Source organism: Exophiala xenobiotica, assembly GCF_000835505.1.
Source record: "Exophiala xenobiotica strain CBS 118157 unplaced genomic scaffold supercont1.7, whole genome shotgun sequence".
Classification (NCBI taxonomy): domain Eukaryota; kingdom Fungi; phylum Ascomycota; class Eurotiomycetes; order Chaetothyriales; family Herpotrichiellaceae; genus Exophiala; species Exophiala xenobiotica.
The window spans coordinates 1220320-1246288 of record NW_013562488.1 but is presented as its reverse complement, the minus strand read 5'-3'; the positions used below and the strand labels follow the sequence as shown (position 1 = coordinate 1246288).

At 52.1% G+C, this 25969-nt stretch overlaps 11 protein-coding genes across 11 annotated transcripts; 3 read left to right on the top strand and 8 right to left on the bottom strand.

The window, feature by feature from the left end:
• Nucleotides 1-8: 8 nt before the first annotated feature.
• Nucleotides 9-3298, top strand: PV05_11160 (uncharacterized protein). Its single transcript, XM_013454616.1, has one exon. The coding sequence runs from the start codon at nucleotides 178-180 to the stop codon at nucleotides 3097-3099; it is 2922 nt and encodes a 973-aa protein (XP_013310070.1). The 5' UTR covers nucleotides 9-177; the 3' UTR covers nucleotides 3100-3298.
• A 161-nt stretch (nucleotides 3299-3459) lies between these two features.
• PV05_11159 (uncharacterized protein) lies at nucleotides 3460-6217 on the top strand. Its single transcript, XM_013454615.1, has 2 exons — nucleotides 3460-4112; nucleotides 4167-6217. The coding sequence occupies exons 1-2, from the start codon at nucleotides 4044-4046 to the stop codon at nucleotides 6099-6101; spliced, it is 2004 nt and encodes a 667-aa protein (XP_013310069.1). The 5' UTR covers nucleotides 3460-4043; the 3' UTR covers nucleotides 6102-6217.
• Nucleotides 6218-6390: 173 nt separating this feature from the next.
• PV05_11158 (uncharacterized protein) lies at nucleotides 6391-8453 on the top strand. Its single transcript, XM_013454614.1, has 2 exons — nucleotides 6391-6898; nucleotides 6981-8453. The coding sequence occupies exons 1-2, from the start codon at nucleotides 6417-6419 to the stop codon at nucleotides 8269-8271; spliced, it is 1773 nt and encodes a 590-aa protein (XP_013310068.1). The 5' UTR covers nucleotides 6391-6416; the 3' UTR covers nucleotides 8272-8453.
• On the bottom strand, nucleotides 8310-10654 carry PV05_11157 (lysine-tRNA ligase). The gene is made up of 2 exons (XM_013454613.1): nucleotides 10389-10654; nucleotides 8310-10333 (listed from the first exon to the last, which is right to left on the bottom strand). The coding sequence occupies exons 1-2, from the start codon at nucleotides 10599-10601 to the stop codon at nucleotides 8726-8728; spliced, it is 1821 nt and encodes a 606-aa protein (XP_013310067.1). The 5' UTR covers nucleotides 10602-10654; the 3' UTR covers nucleotides 8310-8725.
• Nucleotides 10655-10740: 86 nt separating this feature from the next.
• Nucleotides 10741-11925, bottom strand: PV05_11156 (uncharacterized protein). Its single transcript, XM_013454612.1, has 2 exons — nucleotides 11369-11925; nucleotides 10741-11314 (listed from the first exon to the last, which is right to left on the bottom strand). Exons 1-2 carry the CDS (start codon nucleotides 11401-11403, stop codon nucleotides 10900-10902), a joined length of 450 nt encoding a protein of 149 aa, XP_013310066.1. The 5' UTR covers nucleotides 11404-11925; the 3' UTR covers nucleotides 10741-10899.
• Nucleotides 11926-12184: 259 nt separating this feature from the next.
• PV05_11155 (uncharacterized protein) lies at nucleotides 12185-13614 on the bottom strand (the record flags this gene model as incomplete). The annotated part of the gene is made up of 3 exons (XM_013454611.1): nucleotides 12185-13384; nucleotides 13443-13499; nucleotides 13549-13614. 3 exons carry the CDS (start codon nucleotides 13612-13614, stop codon nucleotides 12185-12187), a joined length of 1323 nt encoding a protein of 440 aa, XP_013310065.1.
• Nucleotides 13615-14106: 492 nt separating this feature from the next.
• On the bottom strand, nucleotides 14107-14718 carry PV05_11154 (uncharacterized protein; the record flags this gene model as incomplete). Its single annotated transcript, XM_013454610.1, has 1 exon — nucleotides 14107-14718. The coding sequence occupies one exon, from the start codon at nucleotides 14716-14718 to the stop codon at nucleotides 14107-14109; it is 612 nt and encodes a 203-aa protein (XP_013310064.1).
• Nucleotides 14719-15399: 681 nt separating this feature from the next.
• On the bottom strand, nucleotides 15400-18290 carry PV05_11153 (uncharacterized protein). Its single transcript, XM_013454609.1, has 3 exons — nucleotides 17103-18290; nucleotides 16772-17050; nucleotides 15400-16719 (listed from the first exon to the last, which is right to left on the bottom strand). The coding sequence occupies exons 1-3, from the start codon at nucleotides 17271-17273 to the stop codon at nucleotides 15607-15609; spliced, it is 1563 nt and encodes a 520-aa protein (XP_013310063.1). The 5' UTR covers nucleotides 17274-18290; the 3' UTR covers nucleotides 15400-15606.
• A 695-nt stretch (nucleotides 18291-18985) lies between these two features.
• On the bottom strand, nucleotides 18986-21596 carry PV05_11152 (uncharacterized protein). Its single transcript, XM_013454608.1, has 4 exons — nucleotides 19980-21596; nucleotides 19870-19932; nucleotides 19787-19820; nucleotides 18986-19731 (listed from the first exon to the last, which is right to left on the bottom strand). The coding sequence occupies exons 1-4, from the start codon at nucleotides 21484-21486 to the stop codon at nucleotides 19689-19691; spliced, it is 1647 nt and encodes a 548-aa protein (XP_013310062.1). The 5' UTR covers nucleotides 21487-21596; the 3' UTR covers nucleotides 18986-19688.
• A 202-nt stretch (nucleotides 21597-21798) lies between these two features.
• On the bottom strand, nucleotides 21799-23466 carry PV05_11151 (pyruvate dehydrogenase (acetyl-transferring) E1 component, alpha subunit). Its single transcript, XM_013454607.1, has 3 exons — nucleotides 23201-23466; nucleotides 23008-23141; nucleotides 21799-22958 (listed from the first exon to the last, which is right to left on the bottom strand). The coding sequence occupies exons 1-3, from the start codon at nucleotides 23330-23332 to the stop codon at nucleotides 21998-22000; spliced, it is 1227 nt and encodes a 408-aa protein (XP_013310061.1). The 5' UTR covers nucleotides 23333-23466; the 3' UTR covers nucleotides 21799-21997.
• Nucleotides 23467-23943: 477 nt separating this feature from the next.
• PV05_11150 (serine/threonine-protein kinase pef1) lies at nucleotides 23944-25217 on the bottom strand (the record flags this gene model as incomplete). Its single annotated transcript, XM_013454606.1, has 2 exons — nucleotides 23944-24915; nucleotides 24966-25217. 2 exons carry the CDS (start codon nucleotides 25215-25217, stop codon nucleotides 23944-23946), a joined length of 1224 nt encoding a protein of 407 aa, XP_013310060.1.
• Nucleotides 25218-25969: the final 752 nt, after the last annotated feature.

Genomic DNA, 25969 nt, shown 5'->3' with positions numbered 1-25969 from the left:
GTCGCGGACTATCCTCGAGTCCCTTGCTTCAATGAGCGCCTCCTCAAATTTGTCCATCATACTGCCTCATCCTGCACCGTTTGAGGAGGGAGGACCTTTAAAGAGCTTCTTCACTGCCCACGGCGTGCTGCCATAACATCATGGCCACTAGCTTGTCTAACATATTGCCAATTCAACATGAATGGGCAGATGCTACCTCATCAAATGAACGATGACAATTTTCAGATCCACCGAGGACCCTTGGATCCCATCGAACCCCCGGAAGAGCCTGTACGAAGACGGACAATTTCCAAGGGACGGCAGGCCGCTACACAAGGCACGTGCGGGAGCGTGTCTCCTTGGGATAAGAGTCCACGGGTCAAGATGACGGTGGAGTCCAGACTCGACATGCATGGCATGGATGGTGCCACCGACGATATAAAAAAGAAAGAGCCCTCTATGGATGCGCGTCCTTACGCTGCCGCCAACGGACATATCCCCATGCCTGGCATTGAAGGCGGACCGCAGAAGTCGCTCTCGAATGCCGATGCACGCGAGCAGAGGCCGTCAGGGATTGTCTCCAGAAGGATGTCGTCCAGCGCAAAGCCTGATGTTTCCGAAGGTTTAGACTCACCGTCCAGACTCGGGAACGTGCTCAAATTGTCGAGCGAGAAACTGCAGGACCTCACCGCATCCCCAGAGTCGCTACCTCTTCGAGCTATTGATTCGATGGTGCAAGAGCATGCTATTAGACCGGATCGATCTACCACAGCTGAGGAGTCGGGAATTTCAGGGGACGATATTCTCATGCCAGCCCTGCCTGTCAATTCTCCCACTCCTTTTCCGACAGAGGAAGGCGATTCGAGAAGACCACGGAATCTCACGATCGAAACTGGCAGCCGACATAGACAATCATCTACCGGCCCCAGCCTGAGACCTGGGCTCGTCCAGCGAGCCATCTCGACACCGAGCTCAATCAGAAGTCCTTTGTCGCCACAGAAACCCGAGCGTGTGCGGCCAACTCTGGTGGTTCCTGATGCTTCGTCGCGCTTTGAGAGCAGCGACGGTAGGAGGTATTCCTCCTCTGGACGCCCATTACCTTCTCCGATGCCAAGTTCGATTCCTCTACCACCTTTGTCATTACCCACCTATCTGCAGCTTGAGCTATCTTCACAGCGACCATCGCAGCTCTACATTCATCGATCCGCTAGCAACGACTTTCCCTACGAATCTTCCCGTGCAAAAATTGAAAGACTCATGAACTTCCTCTTACTTCCTCCGCACCTTGAGAGTGTCCTCTGGTTTGGGACCCTGGCATGCCTCGATTCCTGGCTGTACATCTTCACGATCCTGCCATTACGGCTTTTGAAGTCGTTCTACATTCTTGCAAGGTCCTGGGCTATCAACTTCACAAGTGAAGTCCACTTTGTATCTAATTTCGTTTACAATGGTGCCGGTAGGATGTGGAGGAGGCGCCGAAGCAGTCTTCCGCCAAATTCGACTCGAAAGGTCTCAGAATCCAGCGCGTCGGAACACAGAACTACGCAGAGCAACAATCGCAGACAGGGGCGCCGTCACCACCGGACAAAGTCGGTCCCTTCAACGTTGCTGCCGGACGACAAAGCGGACATCTTGAGAGGCCTGTTGATTCTGAGCACTTGCCTAATTCTCCTCCGACTCGACGCCAGCAGGATGTACCACTGGGTTCGGGGGCAGGCCGCGATCAAACTCTACGTCATCTACAACATACTAGAAGTCTGCGACCGACTCTTCTCGGCAATAGGGCAGGATGTCCTCGAATGCCTGTTCTCGCGAGAAGCCCTCGAGCGCAAGCCTGACGGTCACAGCAAAGTTTTGCGACCATTTTGGCTATTCGTGCTTGCCCTCATCTACACCGTCATTCATTCCATCGCGCTCTTCTATCAGGTTATCACCCTCAACGTTGCCGTCAATTCATACTCTAACGCACTAATAACCCTCCTAATGTCGAACCAATTTGTGGAGATCAAGGGGACCGTCTTCAAGAAATTTGAAAAAGAAAACTTGTTCCAGCTGACTTGCGCCGATGTAGTCGAACGATTCCAGTTGTGGCACATGCTTGTCATTATCGCTGCCCGCAATATCGTCGAGACTGGCGGCCTGAGTTCTGGTCTGAGTGTGTTCATGAGCGCTTCTTCTCCCACAGCGTCAGCACCATCCTCGAGCAACAGCAGCGTGCCCTTGACCACAGCACTTCCTCCCCGATCAGCGAGTTCGATCCTACCTAGCTCCTTCACTCTCTTGCCTGCGGTGGTGGACTCGATCACATCGTATGCACCCGCCGTCAGTCAGGTACTTGGGCCTTTCCTTGTTGTTTTAGGATCAGAGATGCTGGTCGACTGGTTGAAACACGCCTACATCAACAAATTCAACAACACACGCCCCGCCATCTACGATCGATTTCTTGACGTACTAGCCAAGGACTACTACACGAACGCTTTCGGCGACCAGAATCTCACAAAGCGATTGGGGCTGCCTGTCATACCGTTGAGCTGTCTCTTCATCCGAGCAAGCGTACAAACGTATCAGATGTTCATGGCAGCTTGGGTACCTTCGAGTGCACCTAGCTCGTCAACCAGCCTGGCAAGCATACATGAAGATTATTCAGCAGCGCGCTCGGCCTTGCCTCTGACTACAAGCGCCGCGATTTCAAGAACTGTTGACGACATCATCAGGTCTATACCGACTTTCATCACCAAATCCAGCATTGTCACTCACATGACGACGGTCCTCATGGCCCTTCTCCTCTTTTTAATCTTGCTGGCGTGCAAACTCGTTCTTGGGATGCTTCTACTGGCCTTCGCAAGGTCGCGATATCATTCTATGAAACTACGGGAGAAGAATGCAATACATCATGTGGAAGGTGGCCGTCGGGTTGGCGGCTGGGGAGTGGTAGAAGTGGACGAAGACAAAAGACGTTGGATTTATGAGGATGACCCTGCTGGCCTGCGTGCCTTGCGAGAACGTGAGGAAAGGGATCGGCAGAAGCAGCAGAAGGACAAGGACAAAGACAAAGAGCATGGTGTTGAGGCCTTTGACAAAGTCAAGCGTTATGAAATGGTAGCTAAGCGGATATGGTAATGAGCTCGTAGAAGCCGAACTTGGCCAGTCCGTGCCGGCTCCCGGCAAAGACAAGTTCTGAAGGTCTTGCGAAAGGAAAACGCCCGCACGGGTTCCTGCATGCGTCGATCTCCCAAGACTTTGAGTGCGCGAATGAGAGGTCGGGCAGTGAAGCTAGGCGTGTTTGAGGATCTTGCCAGGGGTCCGGCATTGGGCCCTGGGGTGCCTGGCTAGGGCATTGTAGGCATAGTCTTGTCACTTCTTGTTTGAGATTCGCGGCCTCGTGTGGCTCCGTGACCCACGGCTGCTGTTTTCGGCCACCTCAATGCAGCTCCAGTTCGATCCGCCGCTCCCGTTTTCTTACACGTTACTCCTGGCCTTCTTCAATCGGCCATTCTCAGCACTCAATCACTCTCTCGACAATTGTTGCATCAAGACTCTCGCTATTCGATACTTCCGGACGTTCATTCCCTTATTCATTCGTTCTGCCACTCCTTGTATCGGATGCATTGTTCTCATTCAGTGAGCTCGGTCCACTCCGAGCCCTGTCCCTTCGTTTGGCCCAGCCTTCCTTGTTCTGCGCTTTGTCTATCTGCAGTCAACCACGCGCCAAGGTGATGACTGCTCCCTGAGGAAGACATTCCTGCATCCTCGCCAGTTGTGCAACGTTGAAGAAGGTCATCTTAGTTGCAAACAATCGAGTGTGATCGCTTGTGTCACTTAGGCAGTTCGCCTGCAAGCGATGAAATAAAGCCATTCAAGAACAGGTTCGTAACTCGAGGCAATTGAGCTGGACTCTTGTCTCTGACCGACGGCTGAGCCGTGCCACAACACCTACCACCAAACCTACCACCACCTGCGTCAACATACCCTACCGGCCACACAATTGGCCTTCCTCTCATTAAAACCTCGATCGAGCGCTGCCAGGTTGCAGATCGCCCCTAAAGTTCGACATCACTTTCATTATGGGTTGCTGCGGTGGTGAGAGAGAAAAGTTTGGTGATTTGAGTGCAGAACAAAAATGGGACTACATTGTAGGTGTTCGCAGTCAGTCGACGGGAGATCGGGTGGTCTAACAGCGATTACAGAACCTTGACGATTTTAAATCATCCTCATGCTGGACGCCCTTCGCGTATGGCTACCTACTTGTTATGATGGTTGTCTCCCTCTCCGTCTATGCAGTCGACACCTTTACCGCCATCCAGCTCCTCGCATTCGACCGATGGGCGGGCCAGATTAAGCCAGAAATTCCCTTGAACATCTCACGATGGATCTTCGCCGGATGTATCATACTTTCCTTTGTTCTCCTCGCTTACCGGTGGCTGCGCGCAATCAGAGTCATGCGGCAAGGGGGAGTTGCTAGAAATTACCTCGATCCGTTGGCGGTGCGGGTACAGTCAGTCAGATGGGGACGAGCAAGAGGATGGAAACGTTTCCTGGTGTTTGCAGAATTGACAAAGAGTCGAAAAGGTGCCGACTACGTGGCGCTTTTCACCTACTTCTCCTTTGAAGCATGGCTACGAATTGTCTTTGCCGAAGGTCCACGGCAGGTGGTTAACGCAATCACCTTGTATTCGGTCTTGAGGCTCAAGCTGATTCCCGTTGGCGAACATGCTCCCGACGATGGCCACTCACCGGTGGCACAGTTCTTTGTCAACGTTGGCATCCTGGCAGACTCAAACCACCTACAAGCTGTCATCCTCTTCGGCATGCTGTGGACACTTGTCATCTGGGTCATCTCACTCATCAGCTTTATTGTGTCTGTCATCTTATACCTGCTCTTTCTTTGGCATCATATTCCAAGTGGAGATGGAGGCTTGACCGGTTACTGCCGAAATAAAATTAATCGACGGATGGAGAGAATTGTGAAAACCAAGGTGGACAAAGCCTTAAAGAAAGAGAATCAACTTCGAGCTCGACAAGAGGCAAAAGCTGCTCGCGAAGGACTGGACATCAAGAAGCAACCTACGCTACCAAACCTCAGCACTGATGCAGTCGACGCCTTCCCAGGCTTGTCTCGACAGACGACAATGACCACTCTCCCGGAATACTCCTCCCGACCGGGGACAGGCACGAGTAGTAACGAATCACTCCCTACGCTGCCAAACATCTCTACCAGACCACCAATGCCGATGCGTACCGTGACCCATGGCTCGGCAGCGTCATGGGACAGTTATACCTCGAACGCGCCTTTAATAGGCTCTGCAGGAGAGATGGGAATGACACCAGATCGAGCACGAGATCCGAATGGTCCTTGGTATGGCAAACCCTTGCCTAACAGAAGCTTGACCGGTGTCTCCCAGTTTTCTCAACGATCTTTCAGTCCGGCTCCTCCTCGACCGGGTACAGCACAAGGAGATCGAATCTTGCCTGGCTCTTACCAAATGGATCCCCTTCCCCGTTCCGGCTCGAGCATGTCCAACAACTCTCGCCCAGGCTACTCTTCGAATAGTTCCGGTGCACTTCCCTACCCTGATGATCGCAGCTCAACATCAACGAAACCACCTTCGTGGTCAGGACCAAACGCGGACAGTCCTATGGACAGTATGGGTCGTCGTACGCCAGCTGCTGTCGGTCCATCTTTCCCTGGTATTTCTGAGGAAAGAGGTCGGATGTCACCTTTACCCGGACCTCAATTCAGGTCTCAGACTCCTACCAGAGGTCCAGAACGCACATATACGCCCAGTGGTCCTCCTCCACGAGCGATGACTGCAGGAAACGCGCCTGGTGACAGATCTTTTACGCCCAATGGTTTCCCTCCGCGAGCAATGACCCCATCAGGAGGACCAACCTTACCACGATTACAAAATCCATCACCTGCAGGATACATTCCGTATTCGGCAGAAACGCGTACGATGACACCTGTGTCTTCGCATCTCCCAAGTGCTACAATTCGTGGTGTCAACGAGCAGCCGAGAAGTTATTCACCTTTTAGGCCACAAGGGTCTGCACAATATCCACAAGGTAGAGCGCCGCCTCAAAGACAGAATAGTGGTGTGGATGATATCTTGGATCATTATTGACTGATCAATTGATGCTGCGAATTCTCCTTTTTTTTAGCCCATGACCACGAACTTAATGATGATAGTAGCTAGCGAACTTGTGTATCAAGAGTGTCACAATACAATGCTGCAAACAGTTTTCTAGCTTCTGAGAATGTGCTCTATATCGTAGGGGGTGTTGAAGTGGCCTGATATGTATGCTGCGTGCCCTGATTTGGTGCTCGACTATTGTATGCATGCTCCGATTGGTCAATTCATAAAGTATAACTCCGATGCATGATCATTCTTGAACTTTTCGACTTCTTTCAATCTCGGCGGCACACCTCTGATTCCAAGATGCTGGTTACCTCAGGCTTCGCTCGAGCCCTGCAGGAAGCGGCCCCCAGCCTGTCGAAGCGGTTCTTCGACTGTAGCAACCGCCGGAGCGGCACCATACTGAGCCGGGTACAACCTCTTGCTTCGAAGTCCACTTCGCGAACTGCCTGTACAGTACAGACTCGAGATGTTGGTGCCAAGTGGACCAGCTCGACTCGACGATATGAGCCACGGTTAATTTGTCAGTCACGCGCCGGGTCGAATGCACAGAATCGCCTCGCACGCGCCTTCTCAGCGTCTGCAATATCAAGAGCTACACAGACCGCAAGCGAGTCTACGCAGTCTAGTACAGGCAATGAAGAGACAGGAAACAAGAGCCAGAAACAGAATTCATCCTTCCCGGACACATCATCGAATGTCGTTGCATACTGGCTCCTCGGCAGCGCCGCCAGCGTTTTTGGCATCGTCGTCTTCGGCGGGCTCACGCGGCTCACTGAATCAGGGTACGTCCTCTCCTTGGGAATTTGTGTCTCCCATCTTCGTCAATAGGCGCTCACGACTACATGTCTGCTAACACAAGGGTAGATTGAGCATAACAGAATGGAAACCTGTCACCGGCTCCCTTCCACCCATGTCCGACGCCGACTGGGAGTCCGAGTTCGCCAAATACCGCTCCTCTCCCGAGTTCAAGATGCTCAATTCGCGCATGACGCTCGAAGAGTTCAAAAGCATATACTGGATGGAATGGATTCACCGGCTCTGGGGAAGGTTCATTGGCCTGTCTTTTGTCCTGCCCGCCGCATATTTCGTCGCCCGAAGACAGGTCTCTCGACCCATGGCCGTTAGATTACTCGGCATCGCCGGACTGATCGGCTTCCAAGGGTTTATAGGCTGGTGGATGGTCAAATCAGGATTGAAGGACGACCTGTTCTCGCCCGGAAGTCACCCCCGTGTGTCGCAGTACAGACTTACGGCGCACTTAGGGGCGGCTTTTGTGTGTTATCTCGCGATGCTGTGGAATGGCTTGGACATACTGCGCACGAACAAAGTGATTAGGACGGCCTCCGCAGCACCGGAAAAGGCAGCGAGTATTCTGGCCGCGCTCAGGAACCCCGCTTTGAAGCCGTTCAAGAGATCTGTGGGATTACTAGCCCTCCTGGTGTTTGTGACAGCTATGTCAGGCGGTCTCGTCGCCGGGTTGGATGCTGGCTTGATATATAATGAGTTCCCCTACATGGGCTTAGGACTCACGCCGCCGAAAAGTGAACTGTGGGATAAATTCTACAGTCGCGCCGAGGACGGGAGCGATCTGTGGTGGCGCAATATGCTGGAGAACCCGAGCCTGGTGCAGTTGGACCACCGCATTCTCGCGACGACAACGTTCACGGCTGTTATGGCGCTGTGGGCGTTCAGCAGGACCGCGGCGATGCAGAAGGTCCTGCCTGCAGCGGCGAAGAAGGGCGTGCATGGAGTCGTCGGGTTCGTGTGGTTACAGGTGATTCTGGGCATAAGCACGCTGCTGTACCTTGTCCCGACACACCTGGCGAGCGCGCATCAGGCGGGCAGTCTGGCTCTGTTGACGTGGACGGTTGTGTTGGGGAGTCGGGTATGGTTTCCTACGCAGGCGGCAAGGATACTGGCGCAACGGGCGCAGGCCGGTGTTGCCAGTGCGAAGGGCCGAGCACAGGTGGAGGCGATGAGTGGGATGGCGAAACAAAATCAGGCCCAGATGGGCACTGGGACGGTGCTGGCGGCGAGTGTGATGCCTGCTGTTGCGGCTATGGGGTTGATGTTCAGTGGAGAGGCCGAGAGTGGGTTGAGAGAACAGCTCCTGGCTGGAAAAAGAGAGCAGGTCGAGGCTGAGACGGTGGGCTAATCTAATTGATGGCCCTGGTCGTTGTACAATATATCATGCTTGTATAGACGCACATGGGGCGAGCAACTGTATAAAACAGGTCAGACCTCGAGTCCGTGGCACGGTTTGACCGGGCCGGTAGGCCCAACTCAACTCTTCTGAAGGCGCGATGCGCATCCGCTATTTTGCTTTCTTGATGAGGCCTGGCCTTCTAATTTAGCTCTCTATCTCTTTCACTCGCTTTCGATCGATATTCGTCGCAGCTGTAACCATCATGGGCAGCCTCAATCATGCACCGACAGCCCCGGTACCGTTTTCATGCACATGTCTTGTCTCATCTACTCGTTGCGCCAGTTGCCTCTTCTTTCTTGGACACCGTTTCATTGCCTAGTTCCCTGCTTTCGGTCATCAGGGAATATCAGTCTTCCCTTGTCATCTCCGCAAGTACTCGGAATCGTTTCACACACTGGTCCGATCAATGTGCCACGCTCACGTCCTCTTCAGGCATAGGCTCAATGCCGACGACCTCCGCAGCCAAGTGCTTCTCCTTTCCAGGGTTCTTCTCCTCCTTCATAAAAGGGAACGCGAGAACCTCGCGGATCGTGTAGTTGTCCGTCAAAAACATGACTATCCGATCAATGCCCATACCCCAGCCTCCTGTGGGCGGCAAGCCGAACTCCAATGAGGTGCAGAAATTCTCGTCCACCATCTGCGCCTCGTCGTCACCCTGCGCCTTTTGGCGCGCTTGTTCCTCGAATCGCAAACGCTGGTCGAAGGGGTCGTTCAACTCGGTGTACGCATTCACTATCTCCTTCTTGCACACAAAGGCCTCGAAACGCTCGCAAATGCCCGGCTGTGAGCGATGATACTTGGCCAGTGGGGACATCATTTGCGGATGGCCCGTGATGAAAGTCGGGTTGATACACTTTTCCTCGATGAACTCGCCGACCAGCTTGTCGAGCATGCGCGCGTTTGTCTCGGGAGGAGAGCACACCACGTTGCACTTCTTCAAAAGCCGTTTGAAGAACTCGTTGGTTTCTGTTGTGTGCAATTGGTCGCCAGGAGGAAACTTCTCGCCTGTGGCTTCCTCCAGGGCGGGGATCATGTCGACTCGCTTCCAGGGGCGAGACCAGTCGACGTCGTAAGTCTCTCCAGTCTGGGTATGGAAAGTCGTCTTGTGTCCACCAGTGACTTCCTTGACAAGGCCGGACACCAGCTCCTCAGTGCGGTCCATCACGTCGTAGACGTCGGCGTAAGCCTCGTAGAATTCGCAAGTGGTGAATTCAGGGTTATGAGTCAGGTCGGCACCTTCGTTACGGAACTGCTTGCCCAGTTCGTACACTCGCTCGATGCCGCCGACGACGAGCATCTTAAGGTACAATTCGGGTGCAATACGCATGAACATGTCTGTGTCGTATTCGTTGATATGTGTGATAAAGGGCTTGGCCGTGGCGCCGCCCGCGATCGAGTTCATCATGGGCGTCTCGACCTCGATGAAGCCGTTGGAATCGAAGTAATTTCGAATGTAGGAGACAATCTTGGCTCTGGTGAGGAGGATCTTGCGTGAGCGGTCATTGATGATCAAGTCGAGGTAGCGTTGGCGGAAGCGGGTTTCGACGTCCTGCAGACCGAAGTGTTCGGACGGGATTTGGTGCAGACATGGTGTGAGGAGGATGACTTCGTGTGCGAAGACAGAGAGCTCGCCTTCATTGGGTCGGTTCTTGGGTGCCGTTCGACCTGGGTAGCCCACGATGCCGATGATGTCGCCGCGACGGAGGTGTTCATGTTGGGCCTCAAAGCTGACCTCGCCCTTGACTTCTTGTGCTTGACACATGATCTGGACCTTTGTGCCGCCACCTCTGATGTCGTAGAAGACTAGCTTCGAGCCAGACGCCCGCTTGGTGTAGACTCGGCCTGCGACGCGGATCTCGACGTCCTTCTTTTGCTCGCCGGGCTTGAAACCGCCATACTCTTCGACAAACTTGCGTACGTCGGTGTTGACCTGGAACTTGTGTGGGTATGGGTTGGGGTTCTTGGTCTCTCGCATTCGATTGACTCGTCCGCTTCGGATCTCGAAATATTGCTAGGGCGAAGAGTTAGCAGGTGTGCGAATCGGCTGGATCTGCGTGTATACTGACATTTGGGTTCAGGTTGCTTTCGTCCATTTCTGCGCTGGCAGCCTTCTTCTCCGGCTTGGGAGGTGCAGCTGCTGCCCTTTCCTTCTTCTTTTCTTCTGCTTGTCTCTGCTTCTGTCTCTTCTTCAGTTCAGACTTGGAGACTCGTTCCCCCGTGACCTCGTCAAGGTGCAGGTTGGCAGTGTCCTGTGCAAGGGAGGTATTCGCGTCCGCCATGCTTGGAAACGTAGTCGGTCGAGGGTTTGGGAAGAGTTACAGGAGTAGCCAGAATTCAATGTAGTCATATACAATTACTTGAGTCATTGAGCAGTGGGATGAATTTCTTGGACCAGGGTGCGACCCAAGTTTTTGACTCGTGAATTTTTTGTGGTGTGGGTGCGGCGAAAGATTACATGACTCGGGGCCAATATCGAAAACAACTGGGGAGCTCGCTGCGGCCAAATCTGGTTTACATGCATTTGTCGACCTTCTACGAGTAGTACGCCATCGATGAACCTGCTACTTGCGGGTTGCTTCACAGCATCTTGAGAGCAGTAGGAATACACAAAGCCCATAGCCCGGCCTGCATCAGCCAGCAAGCACCACCATACATCCTTCCACTTCCATTCTCCTTCTGGCCCTGAATGTATCCGTACGCATACACGATTCTGAAAAGTAGCCAGCCCGCTCCGAGTACCGCCGTCGCCACGGGGTACTTCAAGCCTGCAAAAAGCATGTACATCATGGTCTGAGGCATGTTTTCCAAGAGATTGGCATGGGCTCGTTGGGCGCAGTTGAATTTGTACGCTGCCGGCTTTTCCTTCGCCTGTTGTGGGGTGGCATATGGATTGGGATATGGGACACCAGCCGGTTTTCGCAGACTTGTGACAACGTTGCCCTGGGCGAACGCGAGAATCGGTGACAATCCAAGTGCGATGAGAACAACGTAGCTTTGTATCGTGTTAGAAGTTTGCTGGAATCGAGCTGGTACAAGCAGAACTTACCCATATTTATCGGGGACCGTCATTGTGTAGGCCATCTTCTTCCGCGCTGAAATAGTAGACGACGATGAAGTAGTGTTAGATGTTTGACGAAGGGTGCATGAGATAGAAAAACGACTCTTGAAGGGGTTGATGGAGCTCTTGTTTGGAGCCCTTCTTCACAGACCCAGTGGCTCGCCGACGGTCTCGGGTGAATTTCTCCTCCGAGACGGCATCTGTTTTGTCTGCATATCCTCCACTCATGTCTTCGGTGCCTCATTAGACCTCTCTTCTCCCATCAATATTCCTTGCGGGTTATTGAAATAGGTAACGCCCAGTAAGCGCCCAGAGCTGGATTGTTTCTGACATGAGATCCGTCAAAACATACCTGAGGCTGAGCAGTCATTCTTTCCACTGCAAGACTGCCTTTTGGGGAATCATGTGGAGAGCAGGCCTGGTAGGACCCAGTACCTCATCAGAGAAAGCAAGTGATATGAGTAGCAGAGCAAAATCGGGGTATTCAAGATAAATTATATACCAACACGGCCCAGATCAGACCGGCCTCAATACCTAGGGTTTTAGTCTCTTTTGTGATTGATTACTGTACACAGTACTTGATATCCGGGTAGAATTGCGTGATGGGACGCCTGAACCCATCACGAAATGCATGCGATGAGAATTTCATCCAATCCGATAATTTCCTCTATTTGAGCTCTCTGAAAAAGCACCTGTTGCCACAAAGTTACAGATGGCAATTTTTCTCTATCGCCTTTGTACCTGCGTACCGTCCAGTGAAACGCCCCATCTACTGATCGCTCTGAATAGTCTCCGAGGCTTCAATCACATGATTACTTCGTTGGACACATCACGTTTCAACTCCTTGTATGGCAAGCAGATGCAGTTCTGAACTCGGACTTCATCGCCTACCTTACACTCCTTGCCCAGGATAGTGATGGCTTGGACCTTGACACCATTCTTGATGATGCTGGTAGTGTGACTGCTGACTGGAGTCGGAGTGCCTTCGACTCTAGCCCATGCTCCGACGCGACTGTTCCAGCCGATGATGGCATACAGAACACACGCATCGTGCTTGATCTCTGCCTCCTCAAGCACAATCGCTTCCTTAACACGGGCGCCTGCTCCAATAACAGCTTTCGGGCCAACGGAAACGTTAGGTCCCAATTTGGCGGTAGGGTCGACAGTGGCAGTAGGGTGGATGAAGACAGGAGGCACAATGTTGGCAGATGGCATTGCAATTTCTTCCGCTTGAGATTGGAAAGCTTTCGCGAGATAGAGTGCGTTGGCTGGGACAGCGGATCCAGCGGTTTTGATTTGACGCCAAAAGTCTTTGGTCTCGTGGACGAAGAAGCGGTTGCTGTCAGCAAGATCAGACAAGATGTCCTGCTCAAGACGAAGAACCTCGTTCCTCTCGCCATCCTCTTCTGGATCGGCAATGAAGGAGGACTCCATGTTCTCAGACGAAGGGTACGAGATCATTCTCGGTCGCTCGGTCTTGCGCTTAATGGCGGTTCTGATGGATGGGAAGATGCATTCGGTGGCAAAGAGGTAGACACCACAATTGATCAGGTTGGAGATGTGACTTTCCGGCTTCTCGACATAGTGAAGTACACGTTTGGTGTGAGCGTCGGAGACGATGCAACCGAAGTTTGTAGCAGCATCGTTGCCGACCCGCGTGCCAAGAATAACGGCCTCAGCATCCTTCTCTTCGAAAAGGCGGAGCATGGCATCAAGAGGGAATGAGCAGCAGACATCCGAGTTGAGCACAAAGAACCGATCTGGCTTCCCTTTAAGAATAGCATCACGGAAGTGGTAGAGACCTCCAGCGGTGCCAAGAGCCTGGTACTCGCGGAGATACTGGATCTTGATGTGAGAGAATTCTTTCGAAGAATCTTTGATGAAGTCGCGGAAGACACTCTCGTCGTAGTAACCGATGAGGATGACCTCCTTGATGTCTGGGACTTTGGAGACGGCTTTCAGGCAGTGCCAAATAATGGGGTGGCCGGCGACATCGAACAGAGGCTATTGGGCGTGCTTTTGTTAAAACCGGAGCAACTCATTATAGTGTAGTTCGGCTTACTTTTGGGACATCCAAGCTCAATGGTCTGAAACGAGTTCCTCTAGATGGACCTCCAACCTTCTGGACTTAGCAGGTATTCACTTGGTAAAGTGTTGACTGTACTGACCAGAATGACGGCTTTGGTCACCGCATTGGACCCAGTGGCCTTGTTGCGTGATGGAACTTTCAGCATCCTGGAGGATATGCAAGATGCAGATTCTTCGCAGATGAGCGCGACTGCCGATTTAGACAAGCTTCGGGCTCTTGATGGAATAAGAAGTGACCGTCTGATGAAGATTGTGGACAAGATACAGGTTGCTGAGGCCACGGTTCACATTCACATTCACCGCTAAGGCATCAAAAGACCCTTCGAGGCTGTCAACTCTCCTGCCAAGGCGCTATACCTTATCGGTCTTGATCACGACTTCCCCTGAGCTTCTGGCAGGCTGCGTGGCGTTTCTTCGTTTCATCTTGTCCACTTGTCCTTTGTTCTGATATTTGTCCAGCCAGCCCTCGTTGCACGTGGGCCTATCGCACATATATTGCCCAGACAAACATTCCAGCGTGTCGCAACCACATCCCAGTGACAATCCTGTCCGATATAAGAGCCTATGTTTCATACAATGCAAGATTTCACATTCTCAGCTTACTAGTTACACATCAACACCGAAACCCGAACGTCCATTTACACCCTCTCCTTTTGAATGTCGTCCTGCCCAAGCTCTCTGAGCACACCGGTCTGAGCCACGCTTCCCGTCATCGCTGCCGTGCCCACCTCCTTCAGAAACCCAAGCGAGCTTGTCTCCTTCTTCCAATACACGATATACTTACTTTGCACCTCGATCAAACTCATCCGAGGGTCCTTCCAGGTGCCGTCGTGCACGCCATCTTTCAGATCCCCAAACCACGCGCTCACACCACTACTATAAAGCTCCTTGATCCGCGGGTCGTCGTTGCTCGCAGTCATCGCGGTGCCTGAGATGCTGATCCAATCTTGCGTCTTGCTGTCTTGGAATGTAATCTGGACTTCCTTGTTCGATTCCAAGTCCTTGAATTTCTTGCTGTGCTTGTTGGCGAGGTAGAGAATGTCGGGGCCGGACCGCTTGGCTACGGCCATGGACCGACCCACGGGACCAACTCCATTGCGATATGTGGAAAACATGCTGATTTTCTTGCCGTCGATGAGCTCGTAAAGTTCTTTGAATTGCTCATCCTTGGGAGTGGCATTATCGTATTGTTTGGCCACGGATGGGTCGGTCTTGCTGTTGACTTCTTCGGCTCTGAGTTTCTCAGGCATCTTGAATGATGGGCTGGATGTGATGTCACGGGCTTGACTTGGATAGAACTTGAGCAGAGGTCGATAAGATGTGACTGAGGGTCGGCTCAGGGTGGTTGCTCTACAAAGAGTCGTGCGTATAATCGAGGGATTAAGAATGGTGGTCATTGTAGCAAGGATGTTCACGAAGTCCACCGTGTGGGATTCGTCGACTTATAGTGATTCATTCGATGAAGTCATGCTTGCCTTAACTTACCTCATATTTCAGGTGGTGTGCATGACGGGGATGAGGACAACGAAGGGATTTAGGGTATTTGCAGCCATGTGGTGCACGAACGTGCAAGCCATGACTCGTACATAGTCCTGGACTTTGAAATCCAAGCTGAGAGAGCGGAGACTCCTCCATCTCATGGTTACCTTGATGCCTGCGCCCACACTTCATCTGGTTGTCACTGGATGGGAATGTTGATCTGGGGCAAGTCGTGACGACAGAAAATTGTTGTCCAATACAGTATCTCAGAAACACCAAGCCCGTGAAACACTCGTGCCAAGTCAACCCGGAACCGGGTCTTAATGAGGCCGAGAAGGAAAACGCGGAATGGGCTCATGAAAATGTGAGGTGAGCAGGCTGGAACAAGCTTCATTCAACAAGACCATCGCACGGAGGAAGAAAGCAAGAAGAATGGCAATGGCCAAAAAAAGTCGCGTGCAAAGTAATCTTGATATAAGTCTAGCAAGGCTCCGGAGAAAAATCCATCAAATGTCCAAGAAGCCTAATCTTAAGCTCAACCTCTCGATTTTGGCTCGCACTGGGGCAGTCTACTTAAGCCCAGTTCGCTGATCCAGGTACTGATACAACCATCATACGTCGTTCATTCATATCTCCCGAAAACCATTCAACTCCAAAGCTTATCGTCCTCCGATTTGCTTCTTAGACACCGGCGGGATCCAGCAAAGAGCCAGATTCATAGCAATGGAAATAACTCCAATGATCCAGAACGGCTTGGCGTAGCTGGTTGGGTTGTAGCGGAAGATGATGGCAAAGATGATACCGCCAAAGTTTCCACAAGCACCGGTCATGCCAGAAACGACGCCGTTGGCATGGGGGTTGACGTGGGGCACCAGGGCGAAGTTGGCGCCGTTGCCTGCTTCAAGGAAGAACGCCATACCAGCAATCAACCCGAACATGGTGTTTTGGTCGTGGGGGTTAAGCACGCCAATGACAATCAGGAGAACACCTGTAATAACACCGAGGGTATGTATCCAGGTCTTCTTGATCCAGACGATGTGGAACTGCCTGTACAACAAGTCGGCGATGATGCCGCCGAGAGGACGGTAGACCGCGTTGAGCAGGCCGAACATGGCAGCCCATTGTCCAGAAGTGGTCTGTCCCAACGACTTGAAATTCTTTTGGTAGTAGGAACCAAGAATGCTGTTGATGGACAACTCGGCGCCGAAGCTGCAGAAGTAGCAGAAGGCGACCACGAGCGTTTGCGGTGAGAACATGACGCCAAAGACCTCCTTGGGCGTTGGTTTCACGACAATCTCACCGCGTGCGGTGTCGAGCATTTGCTGCTCCGTCAATTGAGCTTCGTGATCGGCATAACGAGACACTTTACGCTCTCCCGTGGCGTCGAATTGCATCTTCTCCTGTGCGTCCATGCTTGATGGTGAGGCTGTGCCGCCAGACGACGTAGGCTTGTCCATGATTCCTGCCTTTGGTGCGTCCACCAAGGTAGCGTTGACGCCATGTGCTGCAAGGTTTGCCTGAGCAATGGTGTGACGCTCACTCCATTTGCCGCTGGGGGTATCCTCGCAAAGGAAGAGAATACAGAGAGCCACGAAGACAATGATGATGCCCGGGACAACGAACGCAACACGCCAAGCAGTATGAGGAGTCAAACCTCGGTTCAATAAAGAGTCGTATATCGATGGCATGAGGAAGTACGTCACGCCACCTCCAGCATTACCGAAGCCTGCAGCGACAGCATTTGCCGTACCGACAACATTCTTGTCGAAGAACTGTTGCACGGTCAGTAAGTTTGTGGCCGATGAGTTCACGTTGTGCACTTACCCCAGTCGACCACACCTGACAGGGCACGAAGCTGCCACCCAGTACACCGATGAAGAATCGGAGAGCAAAGAGTTCACCTTTGTTATACGCTGTGCCGGATAGGAAGGTAGGAATGGCGCCGAGAAGGAGGCATCCGACGAACGTGTATCGCGGTCCGAACCTGTCGCAGGACGGTCCAGCAATCAGACGGACCAGCAGTGTGGCGGTAAGCGCAATGATGTTGGAGTTGGACACATCGATCTTGGTCAACTTGAGATCCTTTTGGATGGTGTCATGCAACTAGTTCATGTCAGTCTATGCCGCGACGTCGAGATGACCCTTTGTGACGTACCAGTGGTGGAAAAGCATACCACGACCAGAAGGCGACGAAGAAGCCGAACCACGAGAAGAAGAACACGCGACCATAGATGTTAACGAGGTTGAAGAACGGAATGGACCGAGCCTTCAGAGTGATGGGGTTGACCTCTGGAGCCTTGAAGAGTGTAGCGATGCGGAAGCCCATGGTGAAGAATGCAATCTGTCCTTGTTGGTGGGAGTGGCTGACGATGCTGTGGGCTTCAGGAAATAGGTCGTCGGTGACCTCTTCAAGAAGTTTTCGAAGGTTGATGATAGTATATTTGAAACAGGGTTTGGGCAAGATACATATACACACTTCCAAGCGTCCCCTCGGTCTTGGGCATCACTCTCCTTGGTGAATCCCAAGTACGATATGACGTTGGTATGCTTTCTCCGGGGACGCACCTCGGACTCGCTTCAAGACCAGGGTGCCTTTAGACCAGCAAATCCGCGGCAGATCTGCCTCAAGATTCGAATTCCAATGGACGAATCAAGAAGGGTAGAATCCAAGCTGCCGTCTGATTTCGGCCATGGCGTTGCTGATAACGGAACAAATATGGGTCTGAATGTTCTTAGCAAGATCCAGTCGATCGTTGTTGAGCTCCGAGGCGAAGTATCGCTGCAAGATGGCATCAAATAGCTGGACAAATACTTAAGGTCGAGCCTTTCCAACCTGTTTCCTCGGAGCTGTTATACAATTCCCACGATATTGCTTCTGGTCCAAGCCTTTGAATGTTCTGGACCGCGTGCTGGCTGTATACAAAGCTTTGGTGCTTTTACCTCCGATTGATCTCTGCGAGCATCAAGGCCGAGTGTTCCGTGACGACATGGACACTTGTCACTAACGTGAGGTGTTGCAGTGATTGTCGATCTGTATGTTGGAGGCAGATAAACACGGTCGGTGAGGCTGATCGACCTATGCACGCCTCGAAGTCGCTCGAGAGGGCAAACGAGATCGATTGGGTGAGTGGGACAGCCAACGCTGGGCAGGAGAGACGACCGACCTTTGAAAATCGACCACCGCACCTCCTTCAGCAGAATCCCATGTCTCGAGCCGCCTTGACAGTCGCTACAAGGAGGTGAAAGCGAAAATTGTAAAGATGTGGTTGGATGAGTCTTATCTGTGCAATGTGCATCTCCGTGCACCTCGGTGGATCCTTCTTATCGGTAGTCAACGATGGTCCTCTGTTTAGCGTCTGTTCACCTCTTCCCTGCTGCTGATAAGGCTTTCCATGATAAGAACGAGGCTCTGTCTGCGGGTTCATATGGCCTCTATGTTCTCCGCGGGATCTTCTGTAGCAGCAAACTTTCGTTGACATCTTCCCGCGGTGGGAAACCGGTGTCTAGCTTGGCTGATTTTCTCGATTGACAGTCCGCGGCTCTGGTCCAGACCTCTTTTAGAACTTGTTCCCTGAATGTCGACATGGAATGAGCCTCAGCAGCCGCATGCACTGAGACTGATGTTGCCACCAGAGACTGACTGTTCGCGCAATAACTTGAAGCCACAGCGACGTGAAGGCTGTCGAGATAAGGATGTCTTCCGCGGCTAGTCCGGATTCGGACGCTTCTTGGCGGTGGAAAGAGGCCAGCGTCAAGCGACCGCAACATCACGACCGGTAAATATAGTTGCCCATACAGCAAGGCTGTCTATTGGTGATTATCGCTGTCGGCCTACGGCCCTCGCCCCCTGGACTATACAACGTGTTGGTACAGGTAGATCGGACGCTGCTGAATCTCGAAATGTGAACTTGGAAACCTCAGTGCCAACGAGCATACCCTGGTCGACTTGGTTGGTCCTGTCGAAGATCCCCAAATTGCGTTCGACATCCGTGTTGTCCCAGAGCAGTATCTCATTGATGAAAGGGTTTCTTCACGACCGTTGTATCGGATTTCTACTTCATTTCAGTCTTAAGTTGAGGGAATACTTTCGAGGAAGTCAGAATGGCAGGGAACGTGATTGACAACGATCACAGAGAAAGCTAGACGGCCGACGTAGGTGCATATTCAGCCCGACCAGAAATGACCATTACTCTGCGGCGATAATCGTTTGGTCTGGAGTACAGTGCGGTCCCCCACTTCATGGACATTGAATGGATCGAGGTAGGAAAGCGCAAGGCGGATAGATCGACATCCTAGCCAACCTTGACTGAGCAGAGACCGGCTAGAAGAGGAGCAGATGGCACACGGGAAACCATCACTTCAGATATTCACCCATTCATTAAGTCGCTGAGTGATCATGAAATTGGTGGGGCAGCAATTGCCTCCACAGGCTTCACAGGCTGAAACCCCTTCCTTCTCTTCAGGCCGTCCCAGCTTGCAGGAAGGGAAGTACAATATACACAGAGTAAAAGTCAATGTGCTCCATGCGGCTGAAAAGCAAAAGAGCTGACACCTCCAACGCCGTCGCTAGGTAATCCTTTTGCGTACAGGTAAGTGTCTGTGATTTGATTGTTGTGGTATCATGGAATGTCAAAGACGTGTGCAAGTCAAAAACGACGCGGGCGCGAGGACTTCAGGTTGATAGATGGTTTGGCGGTGAGTTTAGGTCGACTCGAGTTGGCGCGTTGCGTTTCGGCTTCCTTCAATCCACGCCTGCGTAGAGGTCGACGACAATATTGATGGCACTGTAAGACCCATGTTAGCAATGGAGGTGTCAGTTCAGCGGTAGGCATGACTCACGCAACCAGAATTTCCGCCGCAATCAACACGATCACTATTACTCGTCAGCAGCCTCCCACGTAATCCAAAGTGGTCGTCCATACCAATCCATTCGAGGACTTCACCATGTCTTCTGCTTCCTTGCTCTCTCAGCACAGCTAACAAATCTAGTCTTGTCAGCGTAACTTTCGAGTGCCAAATTCCCTCTACTCACCAGCAATGACGTCTAATCTCTCCGTCAATAACCCGACTCGCTGCTCAATCTCCAAATAACTTCTGACAGCAGCATATATTGGCTCCAAATGCGGTTCCGCCCACATCAGCTCAGGACTGTCCAGCACACTTCCTTGAAGATGGATATTGATCCTCAAAATGAACAGCTCACCAATCTGCATGTTCAGCTGTCTTCTCGTGAGATTGACACTACCCGTTTGAGCGATCAACGCCGGAAGTGGACTTGTTGCATCGATCGTCTCGCTGACCAAGTCTTCGAACAAACTCGTCTTGACACTTTGCGACAAAGCGTGACTGATGGCCAGCTTGGTCATATGATTCCGCGGCTCCCGGAGACTGATAAAATCGTTGTAAATGCGCGCCTGGTATTCCTTGGTGTAGTAGAAGTTGAAGTTCTCGGTCTGAACACTTTCCGTCGGTAAAGGAGCGTCGCTGAACTTGGCCATGTCGTGCAGGAACCTCTGTTCTTGTTGCACTGTCATGCCCCAGATCACGACGGTCCCATAATCGAAGATAAAAGTCTCTGGAGTATGGACAGCAGTCGAGAACTCGGAATTTGATCGTTCGTGCAAATAATCAGCTGCTGAATGTCGAAGTTCGGTGAGGGAGTGTGGCGCGTCGATAGCCAACTCCGGGGATTCTGTGGTCATAGTTGGGTGGCCCATGTCTTCCTGCAAATCAACAAGTTCCTCTCTTCTCTGCTTCTTGTTATCTTCAACCTCCACTGCGCTGTCAGAATATCTTCTCTCCGATGCAAGCATTCTTGGACTAGCCATGACCCTTGCGAGTCTCTCCTGCACGGGACTACCACTCCTGCCATCAGACTTGTTCTTATCGTTCTTTTTAAGGTAGTCATAGTCGTACGGACTGTAAAGACATTCATCAAAGAGCTTCGGGTTTGCTCCTCTCGTCTTGGCTCTTGACTTCATGAATTTCATAATGGCGTCCAAACGGTAACCCTGCGCCACACAGTACGCCGTGACTCGAGGTAATTTGTCTCTGTCCGCCTTTCCTAGTCTTGCTGCGTCTCTCCTCGCGGTTGGATCTTTGATCCTGGTGAATTGCGCATATACATCGCGCCCACTCTCTTCGTCAGGTTCCTCATCTCCTATATCCGGATTTGGCAGTATTTTCAGCTTCTCGATAGTCTTCGTGGTCCTCTGGGCACCAGGCCGGGGCGCCCCAGTGAACGGCTGTGTTGTGGGCAATGGCGAACCATGACTATTTCTCCTTCGCAATTTCGAGTTTAGAGCACTCAGCATAGGCTGTTGTTCACGTTTCTGTTGAGATGTGCCGCCGAGGGCAGCCGAGGGACTTTGCGAAGGTCTCAATGAACCTGAAGATGTCGCTCCGGACTGTGTGCTGACAGATGTCATGGGATTGAAAGTGACGGTTCGGGTAGGTCGCAGGCCAAGACGTGAAGGAGACTCTGCTTGAGAGCGATGTTGCGGGAGGAGCGGAGAGGACTCGCTGACGGCGGCCGCCATGTTGCGGCTTCGATGAAGAAGCTGGTCGGATGAGTCTCACTGAGGGGAGCGCTGAGAGTCGATGGTATAGAAAAGCAGCCGAAACACAGATTGATGGTTGCGTGCAAAGCACCAGGACGTGTTGGCTGATTCAGGAACTTGAACATGCAGTGGTTACCTCATCGCTTCTGCAAAAGTCGAGCCGGGTCGATTATTGGCATTGGGCGCTGCTCCACTCCACCTGGACACCTGCACAGGCACCGGTACTGCTTAAGTTCAAGCCTACCATGCGCACGTTTTTGTTTGCCAAGCACCCTATGTCTACAAGGTACAGGCGGCACTCGTACAGCCATGTGCTTTGCACGGGGACGATGTCCTTTGAAGATGATCTCTGCTCAGCTTCGACAATGCAGAGGATACTGAATCATGCCTCAAGTCCGCAACTATGCTCCCGCAATAAACTAGGAATTGCTAAATATACACAGTTCCGAACCTGCTTTTCCCCAGCGCTCAGATACCCGAAAAGTCATAATCAATAGTAGTACGTCTCATCAGGCGTCCGGCCACGAAGATACTTCGGCTCGGTTCCTCGAACGTAGATATCCTCGAAGAGGATCTTTGGCACTGCATCGGGAATCGGCATCTTCTCCGCCTCAGCCACTTCGCTATCAACATCTTCCCTGGCCTTCTTATCGATCTGCTTGAGCTCATCCTCCGTGCACACACCCCAGTCCAGGATCTTCTGCTTGAGTCCTGCAATTGGATCGTTGGTAGACCTCATCCGTTGAATCTCTTCTCTGGTTCGGTAGGTGGTGCCAGGGTCCGACATGGAATGACCACCGTATCGGTAGGTGACATATTCGAAGACCAATGGACCCTTGTCTTCGCCAGTGTACTCCTTACCGTATTGCACGGCAGCCTTAACGGCCAGGACATCCATAGCATTGATCTTCAATCCAGGGATGTATTGACCTCGCTTGTAGTATTCGGTCGTGGCAGATGATCGAGCAGCTGATGTTCCCATACCATACTTGTTGTTTTCGCAGCTAAAAATGATTGGCAGGTTCCACAGCTTGGCCATGTTGAAAGCCTCGAAGACCTGCCCTTGGTTGGAAGCACCATCACCGTACAGAGCCAAGGTCGCGGTCTTGCTGTCAGTGTATTGGTGCGCGAAAGCAATGCCGGCACCGACAGGCACCTGTGCTCCGACAATACCGTTGCCGCCATAGAAGTTGGGAGCGAACATATGCATGGATCCACCTTTGCCGTAAGCGATACCCTCGCGACGACCAAGCAGTTCACCAATTATGGATTTGACTGTACCCCCTCGCATGAGAGCAAAACCATGGCAACGATAAGCGGTGATAATGGCGTCATGTTTGGTGATGGCGTGTTCAATGCCCACGGCCACAGCTTCTTGACCGGTGGAGAGATGGCAGAAACCTCGAATTTTCTTCTCCTTGTATAAGCGATCCGCAGCCATTTCCATTCGTCTTGGAAGGTCAGCCATAGTGTTTGTAGTATCTGAAGTCTCAGACTCACCGGATAGAGACCATGTCTTTGTACATCTGCTTCAGCTCCTTCTTCGTCGTATTCAGGATGTACGGAGGAGGATCGAGGTTGTAGGTTTCGAAACTCTCCTCGGAGAGCTTGACTTGGAAGGGCTCATCATCTTTCTGCAGATAGCCGTCAGCAAGATGCCAAACCGCATTCCAGTCTGTCTAATTGTACTTACATCCGGCACGTCTTCCTTCTCGGCGTGAGAGCTTGCAGCATCAGTTGTGACAGTCCTGCGAGCAAGCTGGTAAGCTTGTCTCTTTGGCAGCGACTGCAGGCCAAAGCCTCTCAGGCAAGATCTCGACAACATTCCCGGCGCGGACAAGGGGGAGAGCGAAGGGAAAGAAAGAGAGGAATGGTGAATGAGAATGCGACCGGACAATAATCGATGGGCGTACTCTTTCTTTAGCTTTGGATGTTGGGAGGCCGAAACGAGCGCTAGTCTCGCCTGCGGACCTCGAAAATTGTCCATTAATCCCGACGTAAGCAACTCCGGAAACTACCCTGTGACTGACACAAGCGCTCGTGCCTAACAAAAGGTGACAGCCTCTGGTCAGACGAGCTCTTTTTTCCTCGAAAAGGGTGCCGGCGTTCAACCAACAAGGCTCACATTTCAGTCTCGCTCTGCGCTTCAGCATTGACAGCAATGACTACATCATCTTTGCATGCTTCTCTTCAGACTTTAGTATTCCGTATGCCATACATTTTCATCATTGACGGGTATCACAACATTCGACATGCATGCACCTCCACCTTTACACAGGCATGTTTGCTTTCACTCCTGTTTGCGCCTTTTTGCGCCTAAGATCCTCATCATCCGTCCCATCTTCTCTCCTCTCCACCCATTATGAGACTGTTCTGCAAAGACGACGGACGGATAATTGTGATCTTTCGCCCCCGTGGCCTTCCCCGTCGCCGTTCCTAATAGGCTCCGGGTCCTACCATACCTGGCTGTGCCCCGTAACCTCCAACTCCGCCTCCTTGATGCGCCAGTTGTGCTGGCTGGTGCATAGTGGCACTAACCTGTGCTCTTCCTTGTCCAGCATAGTTCGGTAGATCTTGGAACCATGGGTGTCTTAGGGCGTCCTGCGCACTGATGCGGTTCTCCGGTCTGAGCTGCAGCAGCTTCCCTAACAAATCCAGGCCGAGCTGATCGACCTGCGGCAGGAGGATACTCAGAGATTGCGTGGCATAGGACGGGAAGTTGGTCTTGTATTCAGGTAGCTGGGAAATTCCTGGCCAGGTTCGTTCTGAAGGCGTGCCCATCAATCTGAATATCTTCTGCAGTTGATCCTCGTTGGTAGTGCCGGGAAACAGAGGCCGGCCGGTATACATCTCCGCCATGATGCAACCTGCAGACCATATGTCGATACTGGTGTTGTACGTCCGTGATCCCAATAGCACGTCTGGGGCTCGATACCACAGCGTCACCACCTCATTGGAGAATGTGTTCACCGGAATGCCAAATGCTCTTGCCAGCCCAAAGTCGGCCAGCTTCAGTTGTCCCTTAGTGTTGATGAGTAGGTTCTGGGGTTTCAGGTCCCGGTGCAGAACCCTATTGTCGTGGCAGAATGCCGTGCCTCTGAGCAAATCCTGCATGAATCGCTTGATCGTGACTTGGTCCAACTGTCCCCGATCACCACGGGCATCCATGTACTTCTTAAGATCCTTATCCATGTACTCAAACACCAGCATCAGTTTGTTCTCGGTGTGGATGACATCGTATAATGTGACAATGTTTTCGTGTTTCAGCTCTTTCATCAAACTTATTTCTCGGATTGCCGTTGAGGGCGTGCCTTCTTCTGAGTCCAGGTGGATCTCTTTGAGTGCGACGAGTTCGCCAGTCTGTCGGTTTCGGCCCTTGTAGACGGTTGCGTATGTCCCTTCGCCTAGCTAGCTTGCGTGTTAGCACGAGTCATTGTCTGCATTCACTGGTTATATACCTTCTCCAATTGCTGGAATGAGCTGGGGTGCTTCCGGTCCATGTCTGTGTATGACCGTCGGTCTTGGAGCCTCGAAGGCGGGGCGGCACCTGGAGGGAAAAGCACCGAGGTTGGAGAGATGACACGTTCTGCAAGTTGTTGTGCGGTGAGTCGTTGAGGCTGCTGTGGGCGGGAGAGTGAGTGCGAGGGTTGCGAAGATGTGGTGGACGATACTGAAGTTCGATGTGGTATGGACGTGGAGCGAGCAGACATGACAAGGAACGGGTGGAAATGGTAGAGGTCGAAGTAGCCTTAGTAGTGGAGGATCTTCGCCTTGAACATGAGGCCAGTCAAGGTTCCAGCATACAAAACGCGCATCATTTGCCACGAGCGGCTAATAAGTAGAGACGGCACCAGGGGGGTACAAAATGGTGCCTGGGCTCTGTTTGAAATTTCTGCAACAGGAACTCGTAAATGGCATCTGATGGTTTCTGGACTGAAGCGACAGGGCTGGTGCAGGCTTTGTGTGCCCCAAGTTAGGCGTAGTTGGGCACGCCTTCAACGAATGTAGCACCTGCGTGCACCTGCCATTATTGTTGCCCCGCCATTGCCCTGCGCCTGAGGCCGCTCTGAGTCTCTCTGACCAACCCGCGATGTCCTATGCGTCGCTTCCTTTTGACGCATTCTACTTTTGTATGACCCCCTCAGCGGCTATTGATTTCCTATGAATGGCCTTAAAACAGCCGCCTGGCGCGCAGCCTCGACTTATTCTTGGTTTCTGTGTTTGGAATTCCGTCCTCACAGTGTTGTCAGTACGCGCCATCCCCCGATTCGACCCTGGTTAAGTGTATTAAGTTCTAGATCATCTATCCTTCGGTTGGCTGCCAGCAGCCGCCGTCGGTGCAATATTCATGAGATCGTAAGCTTGCGCTTTATGGGCTCTTCACATGACCCTAGCCCATCTTGTACTCTGCATTCGTCAAACTTTTGGTGTAGTAGCAACATGCCAACTTGAAATCCAGCTC

Excerpts from the sequence above, each read along its gene's own strand:
- PV05_11152 (XM_013454608.1), bottom strand. The coding sequence starts at position 21,486 with ATGGCGGCCGCCGTCAGCGAGTCCTCTCCGCTCCTCCCGCAACATCGC. Across the intron at positions 19,933-19,979 it reads GAGATTAGACGTCATTGCTG|ATTTGTTAGCTGTGCTGAGA; the intron begins GTGAGTAGAGGG and ends TGACAAGACTAG. Across the intron at positions 19,732-19,786 it reads GCGGCGGAAATTCTGGTTGC|TGCCATCAATATTGTCGTCG; the intron begins GTGAGTCATGCC and ends TGGGTCTTACAG.
- PV05_11160 (XM_013454616.1), top strand. The coding sequence starts at position 178 with ATGAATGGGCAGATGCTACCTCATCAAATGAACGATGACAATTTTCAG.
- PV05_11157 (XM_013454613.1), bottom strand. The coding sequence starts at position 10,601 with ATGGCGGACGCGAATACCTCCCTTGCACAGGACACTGCCAACCTGCAC. Across the intron at positions 10,334-10,388 it reads AAAGCAACCTGAACCCAAAT|CAATATTTCGAGATCCGAAG; the intron begins GTCAGTATACAC and ends TCTTCGCCCTAG.
- PV05_11159 (XM_013454615.1), top strand. The coding sequence starts at position 4,044 with ATGGGTTGCTGCGGTGGTGAGAGAGAAAAGTTTGGTGATTTGAGTGCA. Across the intron at positions 4,113-4,166 it reads AACAAAAATGGGACTACATT|AACCTTGACGATTTTAAATC; the intron begins GTAGGTGTTCGC and ends CAGCGATTACAG.
- PV05_11156 (XM_013454612.1), bottom strand. The coding sequence starts at position 11,403 with ATGGCCTACACAATGACGGTCCCCGATAAATATGG. Across the intron at positions 11,315-11,368 it reads ACGGTCCCCGATAAATATGG|CTACGTTGTTCTCATCGCAC; the intron begins GTAAGTTCTGCT and ends CACGATACAAAG.
- PV05_11153 (XM_013454609.1), bottom strand. The coding sequence starts at position 17,273 with ATGGGCTTCCGCATCGCTACACTCTTCAAGGCTCCAGAGGTCAACCCC. Across the intron at positions 17,051-17,102 it reads GGTATGCTTTTCCACCACTG|TTGCATGACACCATCCAAAA; the intron begins GTACGTCACAAA and ends GACATGAACTAG. Across the intron at positions 16,720-16,771 it reads GTCAGGTGTGGTCGACTGGG|TTCTTCGACAAGAATGTTGT; the intron begins GTAAGTGCACAA and ends ACCGTGCAACAG.
- PV05_11151 (XM_013454607.1), bottom strand. The coding sequence starts at position 23,332 with ATGTTGTCGAGATCTTGCCTGAGAGGCTTTGGCCTGCAGTCGCTGCCA. Across the intron at positions 23,142-23,200 it reads AGAAGGAAGACGTGCCGGAT|AAAGATGATGAGCCCTTCCA; the intron begins GTAAGTACAATT and ends GGCTATCTGCAG. Across the intron at positions 22,959-23,007 it reads AAAGACATGGTCTCTATCCG|ACGAATGGAAATGGCTGCGG; the intron begins GTGAGTCTGAGA and ends TGACCTTCCAAG.
- PV05_11158 (XM_013454614.1), top strand. The coding sequence starts at position 6,417 with ATGCTGGTTACCTCAGGCTTCGCTCGAGCCCTGCAGGAAGCGGCCCCC. Across the intron at positions 6,899-6,980 it reads ACGCGGCTCACTGAATCAGG|ATTGAGCATAACAGAATGGA; the intron begins GTACGTCCTCTC and ends ACACAAGGGTAG.